This window comes from Echiichthys vipera (genome assembly GCF_963691815.1).
Source record: "Echiichthys vipera genome assembly, chromosome: 4".
NCBI lineage: Eukaryota > Metazoa > Chordata > Actinopteri > Perciformes > Trachinidae > Echiichthys > Echiichthys vipera.
Window position 1 is genome coordinate 21450338 of NC_139829.1, and position 20047 is coordinate 21470384.

A 20047-nucleotide genomic window follows, 5' to 3' on the forward strand; every position below is an offset into this window, starting at 1 on the left:
TCCTCATGGTTATTGTTTTTGTGCTCCCACTTATAAAGGTGTCTCATTAATAAATTATTATATATATAATTATTAATAAATACATAAATAAATAAATGGACAAATCAATAAATTCTAAAAATAAATGAATAAATATATATAAAAATATGATTGAAAAAATGGGATTTACTTCCTCATTAACACATGGATACAGTAATACATGAATAAATAAATGTAGGTGAACAAAAATGTAGAAATAAATGAACTTAAACATGTATTTATTCATTAATCATTTATTAATGCATTTATTTATTAATTTATCTTAGCATTTATTAATTATTTTATTTATGTATTCCTGTATTTATTGTTATGTATTTATGCATTTATTTAGACTTAAGTCATGTTAAGTCCTCAATACATTTACAAAAGAATGTATTTTATTATTTATCATCAAATAGTATGAACAATTAAAAAAGGTACAAAAAAGCGACAGACATTGCAAGACATGACAAAGGCACACATTGAAATGATGCAAGTCATAATGGCAGACAAGTTCACTGAATGTAATTTGAATAAAATTCAATAGCTGATAAACATTTTTCATTGGATTCAACATATGACAGAGACTCAAAATATATTTTTAATTCAAATAAAAATAATGGGAATGAAGGGGTTGCCTTGGACATGTTGACTTTGTGTATATGGTATTTACCGAGTAATATGAAGAGATTAATTACGTTAAATGTATTATTGTGAGAGAAGGAGGCAAACATAATAATTTTGACATCATAGTGATACCCAACTGTAGTTTTAGCCAAAAGAAAATGTTCCAAATTTTTCCAAAGGTTATACAAAATGGACACTTATAAAGCAAATGAATGATACTTCCTCTATCTTTTTTTACAGAAGGAACAGCTGTGATCAATGTCAGAAAATGTGGATATGTATGCATTAATAGGATAGATGTTATGTAATAGCTTGAGATGTAATTCTCTAATTTGGTTAGAGATGAAAAATGTAAATGGTTCTAGCCAATCTCTGCTCCAGTTTATATCACTGAAGAGGAAGTTCCAATAAGTCTTTCCATGAGGACTTATTTCCCTTTTGCTATAAAAGCATCTTCTAATATGTTAATTTGTACATTTGTAACTAATAAATTGGATTCCATCTAAGTAAAGTGTCTGTTGATGGTTAATAACCTCCTGTAGATTACTACAGCCTTAAATTAGCCCGAACTATAAATCTATATTCCTTGGGTTTGATGGGAAATCCTTCATTTAGTAGAAACATCTCATATGACATTATATGACCTTCATTATTAAAAAAGATCCTTTAAAAGTATAACGTTTTTTTCAGCCCAGTTTTGACAATAGAGGGACTCGTTTCCTTTAGTAATATACAAAATAATGTCTTCACCTCTGCAGACACAGATGATGACAGGTACCCCGTGACGTCACCGGCTCCCTGCTCCTTGCATGTATCAAAACATGGCGGCGGCCATGGAGCTGAGATGCTGGGGAGGAGACTGGGGTCTGCCCTCTGTCCACACCGAGTCTCTGATAGTTCTGGTAACGTTGTCGTCTGCTTGTTATAAATAATACGGTCATTATATCCCGAGGAAATGTCTCTCCTCAGTTTTCTTTTGCTTTGTCTTCTCTGTGTATCTCTGGTTAGCTTCCATGCTAACTTGCTTTTCAGCTCGGTGTACAGGATAAAACATTTCCATTTGAGCTTTATGCAACTGTGCTGCAACGTGACTGTGCTGCAACATGACGACTTTAGCCATTCGTGTATAGCTGGCTGTCATAACTCACTCTTATTGGTAATAATATGGTCCTTCAAGGTCAGCTTGTTGAAGCTCACATTTGAATAAATGTGGGTGTAAGTTGTTCCTCTTTTTCGCCATCGACGGTGGCCGATGCAGTCATAATAACCATGTCAAAACATTAGCATCGAGGCGTTTTCTGGCTCGGATATCATGTTGTCTGTCAGTGAATCCGTGCAGGTACAACTCTGGCCACAGGGTGACACCTTGGCTGATTTTCTGACCAGGAACATGTGTCGTGTTGGTTTATAGATAGTATAATATAGAAATATCTATAAATGACGTGTCAGAGTTTGTCAGGGATAGTCCTGGACTTATTTGCATAAGTGTACCTTGTGTTTTCACCAGCCAGAAACATAGGCATATAGGAACAAGAACATTCAATCCTATAAATGTTATTAAAAATAAATGTTATTAAAAGTACACCAGTTGTATGGTGCATCGGCGCGTCCCTGCCAACAACCCATGTCAGATGTAGTCACAGTAACCAACTAAGTAATTAAAAAACATAAGTAGATAATTAATGTACAATGAAACCAAATAGAGTAAAAACTACAGCAAATAGCAAAAATAATTCAAGTAATTCAGAAAAAAGAGAAATAAAAAAAGAGGAAAGGGACAAGAGGGGGGTGGGGTCTCTCCTTCCAAGTATTAGGAAGCATCATCAGGAACTATTATCCATGCAGCTGATAGTGTAACATTGATTTTAGGACTTGGATTATTAATTGATTAGTCTGTCAACAGAAAATAACCAATTTATTATTTTTACGACACATATTCTCTGGTCCTAGCACCTCCTGTGTGATGATTTGCTGTTTTTTTTCTGTTTCATATCATTGTGAACTGGACATCTGTTGGGTCTTTGGGACAAAATAATATATATGAAGTCACTTTACCTTGGAATCCAGAAATCTTTTCTTCCTTTTGATGTATTTTCTCAATTTCCCAGCTCATGGCTTTGCTTATTTTTCCTCTTTCTGTAAATTAATTTGTTTCCTTTTTGCTAAATCTGCATTTAGAGTCTTTTCTGAGGGTACTTTGATTGTATTCAGCAGCATTGCAAGATTGATATCATACTACACTTAGCCTTGATTGAGGCATTACACTCTGCATTGGAGCTGTACACAGCTCAGGAACTAACTGAAAACTATATGCTGAAGAAATTTTACTTTGAAATCATAGATGCACTAAAGGTTTCTCTTTTTGATAGAGACGTGTGTATGTTTTGTTTGTTTTTTCTCTAGGCATACGCCAAGTTTTCTGGGGCAAAAGTCACCGTTTCACCCATAGACTGGACATGGCAAACTCTAACAGGTGTGCTGCAGCTTCCTATAAACCAGAATTATGTAACATTATGGTCCAGACACCACATGGGGATTTCTTGATGTATATATTTGGTTGATGAAGGAATATTTGTTAAATATACACAGTCTATTTTAGTTTGGAAAACATATCCTTATGAACTGTATATGGAGCTTCCTGCATGCTTTTGAAAATAACACTACACTACAACAGTATGCATTTTTAAAATCACCCGAATGACCCGTTTCACAACATTCGGCTGATTTCCCACATTAACTCCATTGCCATGACACAAACCTGGATTAAAATGAGTAAATTATATCTTTAATAACATGTGAATGCAGATGCAACACCAGAAGTCATGAATTGTGATATCTTCCCCCTGTCTTTCTAACCTGCAGCGATAGTCCCAGAGCTGCTAAGTGGAGACTCTGCAGTTCAAGAACCTACACAGATTCTCAATTTCCTGAGGAAACAGGTAAAATTGAATGCCAAGGCTGCTCACTGTGCACCACATGGTCCTTACATCCCCAAAACTATTTAGCAGATTCTGTAGATCTCTAATATTTGTGATTTTTTTTTTTTTTTTTGACAGAGGTTTAATGCAGACTATGAGCTGACCGCCAGGCAAGGAGCAGACACCATGGCATACATCGCTCTGCTTGAAGAGAAACTGCGACCAGCTCTGGTAATACCATCTTTCTTCTGCTTGTTCCCTGACAAGAAGTAATCTATCAACTGTATATTTGTATATACTGTATAATCTGTGTTTATATTTAGAGTGATGGTTTGTGTCCCACAGTTGCACACTTTCTGGGTGGATGCAGAAAACTACGCAAATCTGACACGGCCATGGTTTGCTTCGCGCTCGCCATTCCCTCTTAACTTTCTCGTCCCTATTCGCCAAGCCAACACCGCCCTCTCCCGTATTCTTCTAACAAAAGGAGAGGCGCCGCTGCACAAAATCACTGAGGTGGAGGGAAAGGTAAATATTAACTTGTCTGATTCATCAGTCACCTGTTGTGTTGACTGTGTTGTTGTGACTGCAAAGTTCTCTTTTTCGCATCTGTCTCGCTGTCCGCCTCAGATCTACAGTGATGCTAAAGAGTGCCTGAATCTCCTCTCCTACAGACTGGGAACCGCAAACTACTTCTTTGGCAACTCGTGAGTTCTTTAATGTCATTTGAAGGACCACATATGTATAGCACATGCAGGTGCAAAGCCATCGGAAAAATGAAAAAGCCAGAAAAATTGGGGCTGGAACTGAAGTCTGTGTTTTTCTCATTTGGCTATTTGATTACAGTTGATCACAATAAGCCAATGGATTGGGATTTTTCTTTAAGTATATTAAACCACATGTCAAGTTTTCCGGCTGATGTTCAGCACATTAGAGGGAATGGGAAACTTACTTAGAAAATGCTTTTTAGTGTTAATTTAGAGAAAATTATTCATTGTTATATTGGATTTATAAAACACTGACAGTATGAGAAATACCTTTCATGTCTCATAGCCCTATATTGCTTGTCTTATTTGTGTTTTTAGGCCGACCAGTCTGGACGCCTTTGTGTTTGGTTTTGTGGCTCCAATTTACAAAGCCAGTCTGCCCAGTAGCCCTCTGCAGAGCCACCTCAGACAGCTGGATAACCTCACAAGCTTCTGTGACACCATCCTCGCAGTCTACTTCAGCTCGGACCACTCTTGTAAGATCACTGCGCACACTGGAAATACTTGCTCTCTTAGGGGGCTTCAGCTTGGTGAAATCCACACTCAAAGACGCAGGAGAGGTTTTTAAATAACACAAGCGCACAACTAACATCAGCGTTTTCCTTTTCCTCACATCTTTGTTTCGCTGCATGTTTGCTCCTTGTATCTGCTCCATTTTTGAGCTAACACTGCTCCTCTTCCACTGAGTCTCTGCTATCTTCTGTGGGTGTCCCCTTACGTCATTTCTCTCCAGGTCCTCCCCCACCTGTTCAAGAAACAATGGATGCCAACCTCCAGAAACTAACTCAGCTTGTAAACAAAGAGTCCAACTTGATAGAGAAGGTGCTTCTGCTTTCCTTTTATCGTCTCTTTGCATGGGTTCATGGTTGCATTTGGCAGGTACAGTTCCAGCTGTACTAGAAGTATACAGTATATAGTGTCTCTTAGTGAGTCATTGTCATATTATTCTCTGCTTGTGCACATGTGCTCTAACTAAACTTGGCACCCTGTACTGTAGATGGATGACAACCTCCGCAGCAGCCCTCAGCACAAACCCCACAGACCAGACCCCAAACCCAGTCTGGCCAATGAGAAGAGCTCCACTCCAGCCTAACCCCTGACCCATCAGCCCTGATCCAGCCTTACGAGCGGAGGAGGAACAGCCTGTAGATGAAAGGTGCAGTTCTGAATCTGACTCAACATCCTAAAATAAAAAGCTGAACTAATAGTTTGAATGGAAAATAGCCTATTAATTATTAAAGAGACTATTTTAAAGAAACATAATGATGATAGATTTCAAAGATGTTGATCTAAAAGAGATGGAAAAGTGCACGTATGAGGTTTTTAAAAAGGTTGAGCGCATGTTTGTGGTTATGGATGGAATGCTATGAAGTGGTGTTTAACGAGAAAGACACAGAAAAGTGAAGCTGAAGGAAATGAAAAGTCCACAGGCACAAGTCCTTACTCAGATCCACTGTAAAAATGTTCTTCAAATTCTAATTTAAATTTGTGTAATGTGCAGTATGTATGCAGTTATGGTTAACGGGAATATCCAATTTCTTATTTTGCTTTGCTCTCACCTCTGCTTTGTATAGCCTGTATAGTTGTAAATATTTTCATGATTGAAATGCATAATAGGGCTGATCAGCTTCTTCCCTCCTTTTTGATAGATACATGGAGGTAATTTATGCACACTGTGTTAACTTATTCATGCAAAATATGTGGGACTAATGTGTGTTTGTGTGTGAGAGAGTCTTCCCAAGGACGATCATGAACCAGTGTGTCTTTCAATTATAGTTTCTTTGTTATGCAATCTGTTCTGTCATTAACGATCCACTGGCTGTTGTTGCCATGGTTTTCCACAACCTGTCTTGCACAACATTCATTTTTCTGCTGTGTTCTCATTTGCTGTGCCTATGTAACAGTGACCTTGTTTAAACTGAAGTGTCTGTCCCATTTGGGAATGTCTCATTAGTTGCTTTTTTTTCCCCCTCCCGTTGCCTTATTTTAACTTTCTGAATTTCTGAAACTGGAAATTCATTGCCACTGGGTTTTTTTGTTTTACTGTCATGTTTTGTCAATATCCTCAAAGCTTATACATCATTGAACTATGCTTTACCATGCCATTACTTTCATGATTTCCCTGTGTCTTAGTCTAAAATTATTTTGAAGATACTCTTGCAACTTCCAAAAATAAACTCACTTTATGGTTACATTCCCTTTAAAGCACCGTATCCTGAAACAAAAACGAGTGTGTTTGTGTGTGTGTACTTGCCCAAAGTATGTCTGTGTGTGTCCGTTATAAAATGTTGTTGACAACAAACAGGCTTGTGAGAACCGTATGGGTGCAGTGTGCCTTTATGACTGCTGGTGTCTTTGTGCAATCGTCAAAATCTTAACGGTTTCCTTTGATACATTGCCACATATTATATTTGTCATTTCTGTTACTGTTGCTCATTCTCACTGGATGGTTTGTAACAACTGTTATCATTTTATTGAAATAAAAATAGGATAATCCAACCATGACCACTGTTTTTCTTTTTCCTAAGTGAAATAAACATATAATATAATTTGACTCAGTGTGCCGATAAACAGTCAACTGGAGCCTGGTTTGTGCTTTAAAAGATGTTGTAGACGTTTCTTTCATCTTCTGAACTTGCTGTAGGGGGAACTGTTTTTTCAGTAATAATTACAGAAGATTTCACCCATGCCCACCATCCTTATTGTGTGATTGATTAAGAAGTTAGGAGGATAGTGAGCTCTTTGTTTTGGTTTTGGCTTTAGAAGTGGAAAAAACGAGAGTCATTAAGCTGAAAGGACATGATGCATACTTGACATCAGATATTGTGGAAGTCATCGGTCACGTAAGGGGGAGGCTTCTGCTGAGGACTCTCCTGGCTGGCTGTTGAGGTGGGGTAAAGGGGGGAAAATAACAGAGATCTTTTCAATTGCAGTGATTTAAAGTCACTGATGTTCTGCTATTTTTCTGAGTTAGAAAAATGTATGTTTGTATATTTAATCATATCTAATAGTGTCAAAGAGCAAACCAAGTCACTTTTCAAATAGTTGTCCTTCAGCAGTCAAACAGATCACATGGAAGCCAGAAGCTTGTTTGCCTCACACCCCTCTTCTTCCTTTTAGTTTCTTCTCAACATTTTTCCCCAGAAACGAGGAAAGGTGTCAGAAATAAGGGGGGGAAAGATACAAGTGTCTGTAAAAATAGTTCTGCAATATTTGTCAAATGACATGTCCTCTAGAGAACCATGTATGGCTCCCAAAATTGCAGTAGCTGTAAATCATTAAAAGCAATCCGGACATCCAAGTGCATGATAGAGTTTTACAGAAGGTGTTAGGATTGTTGGCAGAAATGGATTTAGGCCTGATTTTGAGCCAACGTTACACTTAAAGAGTACTGAGGCCATCTAGTGTTGAATTCCTCTGAGAAAGCCAAAGAGCTGAAAACAAATCAGTCCAGTTGTGCAAATAGAAAAATAAACATGTTCATTCAGCTCAGGCGTGAAATCAGTTAACAAGACAAAGAGAGGAAAACAATTAATCTCCACTCGCTGCAAGTCGCACATAACAAAATATAACACATCTGATTACAAAGGTTATTTACACAAATTCACAATACGAAATACAGTTCAAAAGTGCCACAGTATGTTTCTCAGAGTAATAAAATCAGTGTCTAAACTTTGTGTTGACAAACGTCTTTGACCATTGTTTTTCTCAGTAACAATACAGTGTGTGCTTGACTTCAAAATGCAGTCAAACCTTTTACACGCAGTAACGGTTTAAATAAAGAGGAGAAAACTTAACATGAGTAAATCAATGAGCATCTACAGAACAGTACAAATCATATTAGCATACGTTATGGTCAGATTTACATTTCACTTCTCCATTGATGAAACAAAACACAAGAAACCTGTGAAAAAAAATCCAAGGCACTTCATTTCACTCCAGTTGTATTTCACACCGTCATCATTCATTTTCACTGCCTTTGTTTTTCGGTATTTACAAGACATTTTCATTGCTGCTAACAAAAGAGATACATGTTGAAAACCTGCACTATATTGATTAGGTTTGATCTCACTAAAAACCCACAAACCCATCAATCAGGCCTCTTCAAAAGAATGGGGCCCAGTATGTCTTCTGCCTTCACTGTTGATATCAGTATATTTGATATCCTGTCATACCTGCAGGTTCCTCAATTATTCAATAATGACCATCTCAATCATTACGCAATGAGATCGTTCTCATACAATTTCTGTCCAACATGAACTGTAGGCTCCTCAGTGTGTGAGCTAGCTGTCCTTGGTAAACTCTGGCACCTCCGGCACCATGCTGACCTCCAGGCTGCCCGGCATCTCCAGGGCCAGAGCAGGGTGGAACGGCTGGGTGAAGCACTGGCGGAAAGTGCCTAACAACTGACCACTTTGGGCGTTGTAGAAAGATAAACGACCAAGCTGGTAATCCAGGAGGGTACCCACCCGCTCAGGCATCTCAATTACAAACACGGTGGACTGAACGTCACTGTGGAGCAGCTGATACCTGCAGCTGGACAAACGAAGAAAAGGAGGGTTTACACCAGAACAGTAATGGGCAGTGCAGTGAATGGATGGAAATGCTTTATGCGTACCCTGATGGTGTAGGGATACACTGCAAACACCACGACAGGCTGTTTTCGCCCAGTGGGCTGTTTCTATTGGCTGTGCTGTATGCCACTCCAAGCCTGTAGGCTGTGCTTCCTGACACCAGGGTCTCCCAGTAGTAATGGCCTTGTGCCGGCAACAACTCACCCAGGATGGATGGACACCTAGAAAACACGCAAACTCTGGTTTACACATGTTCTTACACCCACTTGCCGGCAATGGCTGAACTTTCAATTTTAATTTGGTGTTGTCTGAGCTTTCCTAAGCACAAATTTGATTTTCAAAATCGGGCAAATCTGATATTTTTCAGATGAGATCTTAGAAACTACAAAGACTACAGTCAAGTGTTTGGTATCTATCACATGGACACATATGCAGTGTAAAAATCTCTTAGTTTCTCCTCGTTAAAAAAAATCCTGTACTGTACGAAACATTACTAAAGTTACTAAAATGAGTAATGTACTTCCCCAAAGTAAGTCTGTACCAGCTTTCAAGACTTTAGACCAAACTGAACAAATGTTGTGGCATTTCTTTTCTTATCATTCTAAACAGTCACAAGTGGGCGAGTGGTCAGATCTGTGTGAAACTCACTGTTTGTCTGCAGATGGCGTGTTTTCATGCGTGTCCTGAGAGTAGTGCAGGGTGGTCCGGTCCACAGACAGCTCAAGAGCAGGATGAGCTGAGGCTTTCAGCAGGTGGAACCTTGTCCCTAAAAAAACAGTAACAGGTAACAGATAATAACATAAAGGAAAATACAGGAATTCTGTCTTTGTATGTGTGTGTAATGTACGAACACAGTTTGAGTGAGTGTTTGTTACCTTTGGTGGAAATGAGGGCAGCCTCGCTCTGTTCGCTGGCTCCAGACTCATTCACAGCTTTGATGTAAAACAGATAATTTTCTCTGGGCTGCAGGAGAACCCTCTGTTCACAGCTTTTGATACCTGAGATGGACCTAGGAGTATGTCACACACACATACATATATACAAGCAAACATAGAACAAACCTTTGTGTATAAAATGTTTTACTGTAGATTTTTGTCCAGCTAGTTTAGGCAAATATAATTAAGCATTTACAGTTTAATGTCAGAGGTGTGTACAGTTTGTTTTAAAGGACCCATATCTAACAAAAAAGCAAGGAATCTCTGTCCGTCCATCTGTTCCTGTGTGTGTAATATGCATATCTCAAGAAACGCTCATCCGATCCACTTCACACTTGGCAGGTGTACTGCTGAGGACCCAATGACGAGCACTGTGTTTGGTGCAATTTGGCCAGATGGCGGCGCTATAACAACAAACTTTACATTTTGACCTTTAACTTTTGAACAGTAAGTCTCAGAAACAAATTTATTTTCCTGTTGGTCCAGATGAATCTATCCATACGAAGTATGAAAAATGAGCATAATATGGGACCTTTGAACCAACTTGACTTGTATTCCTATCTGTTTAAAAACAAACACCCACCTGAGCCCCTCCCCCTCTAGTTCATACTGGCGACAGTACTCCAGGGTGTAATTCTGTTGGGGAGTCTGATTTTCTGAGCTCCATCGCAGCGTGGCAGAATCCCACATGACAGTACAGCGCTCTGTGTCAATCACTGGCACTGGTGGAGCTGCCACAAAGAAAACAACATGTCAATAATAGTTTCAAATTCACTTTCAGACCCCCCGAAATGTAGATACTGAAAAAAAAACCCAATCTGAACTCTCTTCACAATGCCAGTAAAGAATGAAATGATAGTTTCCAGTTTTATCAGACAAGGTTGTTGTATTGTTTTAACTTCAGCTCCAGTGAGTGGACTGACCGGTTCTGAAGGTGAGTCTCTCGCTGGGCAGAGAGCAGCCTGTGTAGTTGACAGCCATCACCCAAACCTTGTAGGCCTTATCAGGCTCCAGCTCCTCCAGGACACAATAACTCTCCTTCACTGTCACACGGTACTCCTCTGACACAGCTGTGAACAACAGCAGCCGCAACATATGCACTGTGTTTATACAGTATGTAGGTATTTAACAAGATAATATGCTATATAATCTGCATTTGTGGAAAAGGACTGATTCTAAATGAACAAAAAATCTGAATAAATTGCACTTCTAATTTTCAATTTATCTGAAATAGACGGTGGTTAGAAAAATAAGATGTGTCGTAAGTATTTACCTCCTTGTGGATCCTCCATGCAGTAGACCTGGAAGCAGTCTATAATATCTCCAGCGTTGACCTTCCAGTAAACTGTGACACTGGCGCTCGTGGCTGAGCCTTGCTCCTGAGGCTGGAGCGTCGGCCTCTGAGGCACTGAGGCACAGACCAGGAGACATACAAGATCCATAACTGCCACATCCCAGGACAAAACATATTATGCTCCAATACATCTACTGTAGATGTAAGAAGAAAAAATGTACTAAGTACAGTTATAGTACAGTCCAGGAGTGCTTCTGTTTCATAACAAATTGCACTTCAATTATGAGAAAAACAAAACTTTAAAGTACACTTTAATAAAAAGCATGAAGAATTTGTAATGTTGTATTAAAAAGTACTTACTTTCCATAAGTACACCAAATTACAGCTATATGTAAATACAATTTAGTATTTACAATATACTTTTTATAAATATACTGAAATATCCTATATATATATATATATATGTTTATATATATTTATATTTATTACACTGAAGTTGAACTTATGACATTTATTTGGAAGAACACTCTAAAAACATACATGTTAAATATAGTTTTAATTTAGCTGAAAAAGTAAAAGTAAACTTGCAAAAACCTTTGTATACTTAAATAATGCTTTTAACACACGGAAGTATGCTACTTAAGGGCGTGGGATATATGCACATGGCACACTACTTCTTGTCGATGTCGGGTTTATCTGCAAAGATATGTTTACATCAGACCTACCTGGGATTCCCTTGCGCTGTGCTGAGCTGGAAGTGTTTCCCTTGGCGTAATCCTCAAACACCAGCAGTCCCTTGGGACCCAGCTCAAGTGACATGGCTGAGTCCAGAGCTGCATTAAGACTGACCACACAACCACAGCGCATTTAGCCTTTAGCCACAGATCAGTGTAAAAAAAATGTATTTTCTACACTGAGCAGATCAAAGTTAATAGCTCTATAGGTCAAGCAGCAAACTGTGGTGGTAATCACTATAAAATTCTAGATTCAACGAAAGTAGCTCACACTCCATTCACAGAAATCACATTACCTTGCATGAATGTCTTCAGGAGACTGGTGGGAGAACAGATTGAAGAGGGATTTATCACATATGTCATGTAAACCCTGATCATTGGCACAATATGACACCACTGCTCAATAAGCCTCAGGACTCACCCGTGCGTCAGTCTCAGCCTCTCTGGCCGTGGTCTCCAGAGTGGCCTTGGCGGAGTCGATGCTCTCCTGGAAGGAGACAATCTGGTCATATAGCTGCTCCAGCTTGGCCTTTTTCTCCTCTTCCATGCTGACAGACATGTTGTTGTACTGCTCCATCACCAGAGCCATCATCTCCTCATTCTGCACCCGCATTGCTGCCTCACTCTCCACGCACTGGTCCTGGTCAAAAGGAGATATTGTATTCACAAATATGAATGAAATAGTGCGTATCAGGTCACTTGATGACAGTGTTTTGTATACACTGATCTAAAGGCAAACATTAAAAAGAGGTATTGTCCAATATTAATGTGAAGTCAGATTGTTTTTACCTCTACAGAGTTGTAGGCCAGTTCGAGCTCAGAAACCAAGTCCTCAATGTTCTCTGACCTCTCCTGAAGCTCTGAGATCCAGTCACTCAGCCTCTCCTGATAAAACACACAAATATCGCGTTTATATCCCAAAGCCTCTGACAACAAGATCCAGCTGGGATTAAAATAACTCAGAAGAATACTCACATGTCCATATATACCCCTGAGATCAAAACTAGAGAACAACAAAAAAAAACCTCTGGAAAATCCTCGGCAACAAAGTAATGGCTAATAAAACCTACTAGAGTTACCAAACTGTGGAAGAAGAATGGACCAACATCAATTCAAATCAAATTCTGAACAATAAAAAACAACAGTATTTATAATTTGTTCTCTAATTTGTCTCCCAGTATATATATACACTGTATATATAAAAAGCTACGAGTTGTTGCAATTATTTCTGCTCTGCTCTACTCACAATATGAAGAGAGCTTCCTAACGCATCTCCAATGGAGAAGATGACAAACTAAATCTGCAGTGCCCTGGAAAAATGCATTGTAAAGTTCAGCTGAAGCCAATATGAGCCTTCATACTCAAAAGACTGTAATGTTGTAAGATACTGATCTGATTTGGCTAACTCTGACTGCCGAATCGTCACAATTTCAGTTGGACCTGTGCATTTTTACTCAGAATGAGGACTGGATTTTGTCACCAGTCATTGGAATAACATTCAGAAGGATTTTTTTCATATCCTGTGTAGAGAGCAGGAACAATTACAGTGCAGAATAACTCCTGAACTGTACATATTGGCATTTGAGTATTGTCTTGAGACAGATTTGAGGAAAAAAAAACATCCTTAGAGAAAAACAATGTTCAGTGCAGGTTATGACATTAAAACTGCACCGAATTTGTCTTAACATTTATCGCAAATACCACCGTAGTTATTATTTAGACCTTGAAAACATGTTAAACTTTAGATGAAATGTTGCCTCCTGCTGCTTTAAGAGGAATCATCAGGGAGGATATTCTAGGAGGAAGACCGGTGGCAATCCCCTGTCACCACCTGGACACATCTTGGGTGTGTATGTGCGCGAGGAAAGATGTGTGAGTATACTTGCACACATCTGAAGAGGTGTTGCACATTCTGGCTCAAAGAACTGGACTGGGTACGGTTTTTTCAAAGTTGTTTTGGTGAACTTGGATTGATTTTTCCCTCTGCGGAGTATCTGAATAGACCGCACGTCTTGGTGCTGAAGTCAGACTTGCATCATAGCTTTGATCTTTGTCTTATTTACAGACCAGGTTCGAATATCATCTGGAAATGACATTTGATCATGCTCAGTTTGTTCCAGCTTTCCTTTGATTTAGATACCAGATACTTTACTGTGATTGTTTATCACACAAATGTGTCTTCACCCGTGTTGTCCGATGTACCAGCACAGATTACAGAAAAAAACTACTGAAAAATGAATATTGTCTCTCCTGGAGAATGAAGTGAGGTATGAAGTTGCAGGTCAAATACAATAAAGGTGGCTTTGTGGAAAACTGCAAGTCAAAGTATCATTAACACTAATAAAGATGTTTTTAAAAAGCAGATAGCTAACCCTGTGCTGACCCATAGGGACAGCGAAGGATTGTGAACAGATCACATATCGTCTCCACTTGATGATGTCACACGGGACCTTTCCACAGATCAAAACAGAGCATTACATCACACCGCTTCAATGTGCTTCGCCGAAGCCTGAGAGCACGCAACCTGCCAGCATGAATAATAAAGGGATAGCCGGCTAATTTTTATTATACTAAACTAATGCCAGTAAAGTGTGTGTGATCATAAACGTGTGTTGTAATAATGCTGGTAAAGTATATCAAGATTTGATTACAGCATGCCATCAGACAGGAGGACTGCTGCTGTGTCTGTCTGTCTTTAGCCCCATTGATATAAATGGACTGAACAAAATAATAAGAATAATAATAAGAAACACCTGTCAGTATAACGCCATACAATACAATGGTGCAACAAACTGTAGCCCCTGAAAATGACCAAGCTGTTTAATCAACACCTCTCATGTATCCTCCACACAGTCCATTACCTTGATTTCCTCGTAGGCTTGGTCCACAGCAGTAACCTCGTGGCTGCGATGCTCTCCAGACACAAAGTCGTCCTCTGACAGCAGACACCCACAAGTGAGACAGAACCAGTCCATCCCCTGCAGCTCAGCGGCCAGGCGGGCCTCAGCCTCCTCCTCTGCGTCGATGATTTCGTAGTCAGCCTCAAGCTCTTCTTCTGCGGACAGATCAAAGACTTTCTCCTCCATCTCCATCCTCTCTTCCCTCTCCTGACTTGACTCAGGTTTTGGTTCCTCTGCATCTCTTTGTTTTTCAGGTTCTGGCATCTCTTTCACATCCTGTTTAGATATGATCTCATATTCAAACTCCTCAAGGGTCACCTCTGGAGCCTCTGCAACTGCCTCATCTCGCTTTATCTTTTGTTCCACATCCTCTCTCCGCAGATCAATCTCTAGAATAAAATCCTCTTTTGCAACATTTGTTTCTGGGGCATCTTCTAGCTGGTGCATCTTCACTTTTTGTTCTACATCTGCTGCTTCTGACACGATATCCTCTCTGTGTAGCCCGGACAAATCCTCCTGGGGAGTAAAGCTCCTCAGAGGGGAAAAGACGCCCTCATTTTCTTCTATATCCCACTCCATCCTCTGCTCCTCTACGTTGGCCACCTCCACAGGTGCTAGAGGTGAGTACCTACTCTCGAACTCGTTTCTGGGTAGTGCTTCTTCCTTTAGAACAACTTCTGGCATTACTTCCAGTTGAGGTTCAGTCATTGTTTCTTCTGCTGGTGCCTGAAGAGTCTCTGGGCATGTTGTGGTAGGTGCAGTTGCCATGAGATGTTCACATGTGCTGTCAGGTTCAGAGAGAGCTACTGTATCACCTGTAGTCTTCTCTGACGACTGACTGATCTCTATGTCCATCTCTACAGCTTGCCCTTTGGGGACGAGGAGGATTAACTCATCACCCACGTTCACCATCTCCTGAGGAAAAGTCCCAGTGTCCTCTGTGGGTGTTTTATCTTCAGTTATCAACTCGCTGACAGTTACCAGTTCCTCTTGTTGATACTGCTCGGACTCAAGAATGTCATGCTGTTTCTTATTTGAATCCGTCTCGACTGCTTCTGTCATCGCAGGTTTGGTTACCTCACTTGCAATCTCAGCTTTAACCTCTACCTCCTGACCAGCTTCAGTAATAAATCCAGGAGACTCAACTGTAGTTTCCTCTGTTAGAGTGCCGCATTCTTCCTCTCCTTTAGCTCTTTGAAAATCTGTTGTCTTGACGCTTGTTACCTCCTGAAGATCAATCTGAACTTTAGTTTGGATCTCTTTTTCATCCACTGCTTTTTCAGTTACCTCCACTGATGCATGGACTGCAGAATCACAGTCAGTGGTGACCTCGACAGGTGCGACATCTTCAGGAACAACTTCCGCGGCTTCTTCTTTTTCCTCATGCACAGATGTTTCAGCTGATGTCTCTATTTCAGTAAAGGTGAGCATTTCCTCTCTTTCCGCCTCAGGTTGTTTCACTTCAGCCTCTGCTGTGGCCTCGATTAGTACTTTCTCATCAGCAGCCACTGTCGTAGTGTCAGTAGCTGCCTCCTCACATAAACTCTTCTCAGTGATGATGTGAGGCACCTCACTGCTTACAGGTGCTACCGCGGCTGTCTCCTCCGGAGCATTTGCAACTACCTGCGATGCTTTTTCTACCGCCGCTTGCGCCTGACATGGCTGCTCAGTTTCAAAATTTCTAGTTGTTGCTGCCACTTCCACTCGATGCTCTTCACTCTCCTCTGTTTTCTCTACTTTACTGTCCACTTGCTGAGTTTCAGGAAGTGGTTCATCAGTGCTGCTCTCAGGAGAAGCAGTCATTAGCTCATGTTTCACCTCCTGATCCTCCACCTGACCCTTTCCCAGTTTAGACTCCTGAATTGATTCTTCTGAGGCTTCTCTGAAGGCCCGCTCTTCAGTTGCCATGGGGAGTTGTTTTTTCTCCTTTTCTGTCTCTGTAACTATTCCTTTTTTCTCTTCAAACGCTGATGATTGTAAGTCTTCCCTCCCGTCTCCAACACTGACCTCCTGTGTCTTCGGTTCCTCTGTCTTGTCCTCCTCTTCTTCTCTGACCGCTCTTGTGAGACATCCGGTCGTGTCAAACTGACTCTGTGACCACATCATCCTCCCCTTCCTCTTATCCTCCACTGACTCTGGTTGATCCTCCACCGTAGGAGTTTCATCCTTCAAAATAAACTTCTCCAGGTACCCGTCTGCCTCCTCTGAATCTGACAAACGTCTCCTGTAAGTCTTCTCAGAGGCCACGCTCTCTGCCTCAGAGTGTTCCCCGTCGCTCTTCGTCCTCTCGCCTACTGCGTCCTCATAAAGGTCTGAGTACATGAAGGACATGGCGGTGGGCTCATCAAGTAGGATTTGATCAATGATCTTAGGGGGTCCAGGGGAGAGAAAAATGGGCGTGAGGATGGTCTCTTCACTCCCAAACAACACCGAACCATTCAACTTCTGACTCTCTCGTCTCATTCTCTTCCCGCCCTCTGCTTCATCGTCTTCTCTATGCTGCAGTGCATCAGCAGGAGCTCCTTCTCCGTAGAAGACCTCATCCAGATGTTCCCCGACTATCTCCACATCTGTAACAAAGACAAAGGAGTCCTCTGATGCGAAGGGGCTGTCTGTGGCTGTCTCTTTAGCCAGCTTTTGCTCCTCTACTTGGGGCTTCGCTGCAGGCTGTTCTGCCTCATCCTGCAACTCTGGAGCTTGTTCCCCAGGAACCACCACATCAACCAATGTAAACTTCTCAAAGTAGTCTATGTCGGCAGTGCTTTCTTTCTGAGTGGGTGTGTGTCTGAGCTCTGTGTCCGCTGACGGCTCAGAAGAGTCTTGCTTTGAGGGCTGAGGAAAAATCAAAATCAGAAAGTCAATGTTTAGAGGACGGTTAGGTTTTCAAAGCAGTGGCTCGACTGGTTGCCACTGACCGACTCCACCTCTTTTCAGAGAGAAGTCTGTGAAGTTAATAAAAAATGTCCTTACTTCTCACTTGATTTATTACCTCAGTAAACTTTCCATATGAGTTTATCATCTCAATCACTAGTTTCAACTCACAGCAAGATGTTTAATATCAAATCAAAATCAGCAAGTCAATGTTTAGAAGACAATGATGTGTTCAACACAGCATTTTGCTAGACAAATTAATATATTAATTTCATGCGAATGGCAGAAAAAGACAAATGAATCCAAAACTAGTGTTAAAGAGGGTTAAAAACAGGATAGTATAAAAAATCACTCAAATCCATCAGATAAACCAGTAAATACCTCTTGGTGATCCAGTATTTCCCCCTCCTCTGGCAGGACATGATTCTGTTGCAGTGTCCAATCATGGTGGTTTCGGGACCTGATCTTAGGAGTCTGGTCTAAATAAGACAAATTGTCCTGCAACTCTGTGCTCTCTTCCTCGTCCACAGTGGGAAGTTTGGAGGGGACTCTGATGTTGAGAATCTCATAACCCTCTGAAATCAAACTAAACAGCTGCTGATCTTTGTTTTTGATTTCCTCTAAGTCTGGCTCTGTTTGGGTTTTCTCCTGTTTGATATTGGGAAGAGAAACCTCTGCCATCTCCGGTCTCTCCGCTCCCAGGACTGAAGCCGATCTTGAACTACCAGGTCGGCTCAGCCTGTCCCCCAGCCTGCTGCTCCTTCCTCCAGACCTCGTCCTCCTGCGGACTATTTTCTCCTCGTCAAAGACAATGGTGATCTTTCCTGCGGCTCCAGGGCCCTCCATGCTGTAGGCTTCAGAGATGGAGCTGGTCTCAGAGGCCCAGGGGGTAGAGCAGCGGCTAGAGGCCGTCTCCCAAACAATACCGCTGTCCTCGCTCTGAACAGTTACCATGGAGAACGATGGATCCACCATCAGGCACTGAAATTTAGGTTTCACAGACTGGTCCTGGACAGCCTCTCGCAGACTGGGAGAGAGAGAAATGGACAGTTAGAAGGGGGAGAGCAGAGCATGACTAAACATCCTGCAAGAGAAGAGCCTTTTGGCAAAGCTCATGGAAATGCAAGCAGAGAACAAACTAATGAATCAAATCAAAGCGTGTCAGTATGAAAAACACCAACACCAAGTCACGTTTTGCACCTAAGGCAACTTAGCAAATCTAACCTGAAAACATGATAACACCCGCTGAACTACTCTCAAGATGATATCTTGAGAGGTGTAGATCTCCAGCATTAGACCAGGTGTCCGGTGCCAGGATGCTAATGTGAGTAATGAGCTAAAAAGTAATGATCAAATGCTCTGTGGGCTGTCCCTTCTGCTATCAATACAGATCAGCCCCTGCAGGGTTACAGCAAGGTGACGTCCCAAAGCGTCATTCATGTGATATTAGAGAAGAGATGCCTGGCCTTCCCAGATACAGCCAACATATCGGTGTCTTCTACTATTTATGACATGGCAAGGAAAACTAGAACACCCGACATGAAACCTGATAAATGAGATGTAAAGTATGGGCCGGTAATATCAAATATTAGCTGCCTGCAGTGCCACACTGACAATTCCTTGTATAAGCTGAAGGACAGATGATCATTTGATATATTAAATGAAATGAATGGCTTTGTGTCACTTGGATACACTCTTCCAGTCACGCTCTCCTGACAGACATAAGACTTCTCTTTGAAAGCAAAAATCTATTATTTGAGCTAGAAAGGCCAGAAACAAGTAGTTTCTCATGGACTCCATTCAAGACATTTCACGGTGAGATCTCCAAGCAGAAAAGACACCACTAAACACAATACACTGAGCCACAGTATAGGTTATTCAACTTGTAAGACCCAGTGTGAAGCACCTGTTCTGCAGTTCCTCCACCTCGTCTTCATCGTCCTGGCTGATGACCTCTGAAGCCTCACTCTGAATCTCCTGCAGCTCAGTCATCTCCGAGTCCAGACTCCCACACTCCTCCATCTTGGTGATATTTTCCAGCTCTCCCTTGTGCAGCCCCAGATGTTGTTTTTCTGTGTATTTTCAAGTCCCCTTGATGTTTTCAGCCACTCTGATTTTGAGAGAGTTGCTCTGCCTGTTTGTGTCATTCTAAGTTGGGAGCAGTCCATCTGACTCAGCCAGGGACCGAAATAGACGGAGTGGGGAATGGAAAGAGGGGAGCGTAGCTAGAGAAGCGAGCGGTGACAGAAGGAAGATCTCACCGGGTCTCAGAGTTTGTTGTCAGTGCACTTAACCTATGAAGTAGTCAGATTTTGAATCTTCTTGTGAAACAATTGTGATAGATTTGGGGAAATCACCATTATCGTGGTCTGTTCCAGCTGAATAAGTCAGTGTGACTTTAAGATCAAA

The 20047-nt window shown here is 41.1% G+C and overlaps 2 protein-coding genes across 3 annotated transcripts; one reads left to right on the top strand and one right to left on the bottom strand.

The window, feature by feature from the left end:
• Positions 1–1454: 1454 nt before the first annotated feature.
• On the top strand, positions 1455–6726 carry mtx3 (metaxin 3; the record flags this gene model as incomplete). 2 transcript variants are annotated; one of them, XM_083913229.1, is made up of 9 exons in its annotated part: positions 1455–1547; positions 3049–3118; positions 3508–3584; positions 3702–3794; positions 3909–4091; positions 4194–4270; positions 4649–4806; positions 5064–5152; positions 5328–6726. In XM_083913229.1, the coding sequence occupies 9 exons, from the start codon at positions 1455–1457 to the stop codon at positions 5421–5423; spliced, it is 936 nt and encodes a 311-aa protein (XP_083769355.1). In that variant the 3' UTR covers positions 5424–6726. The 2 variants fall into 2 exon arrangements, with proteins under 2 accessions (XP_083769355.1, XP_083769356.1); XM_083913230.1 differs by lacking the exon at positions 5064–5152.
• Positions 6727–7848: 1122 nt separating this feature from the next.
• Positions 7849–19768, bottom strand: cmya5 (cardiomyopathy associated 5). Its single transcript, XM_083912505.1, has 14 exons — positions 19545–19768; positions 18020–18665; positions 14729–17599; positions 12657–12752; positions 12289–12507; positions 12164–12186; positions 11859–11977; positions 11113–11247; positions 10763–10909; positions 10423–10570; positions 9780–9913; positions 9553–9670; positions 8949–9125; positions 7849–8866 (listed from the first exon to the last, which is right to left on the bottom strand). Exons 1-14 carry the CDS (start codon positions 19658–19660, stop codon positions 8614–8616), a joined length of 5202 nt encoding a protein of 1733 aa, XP_083768631.1. The 5' UTR covers positions 19661–19768; the 3' UTR covers positions 7849–8613.
• Positions 19769–20047: the final 279 nt, after the last annotated feature.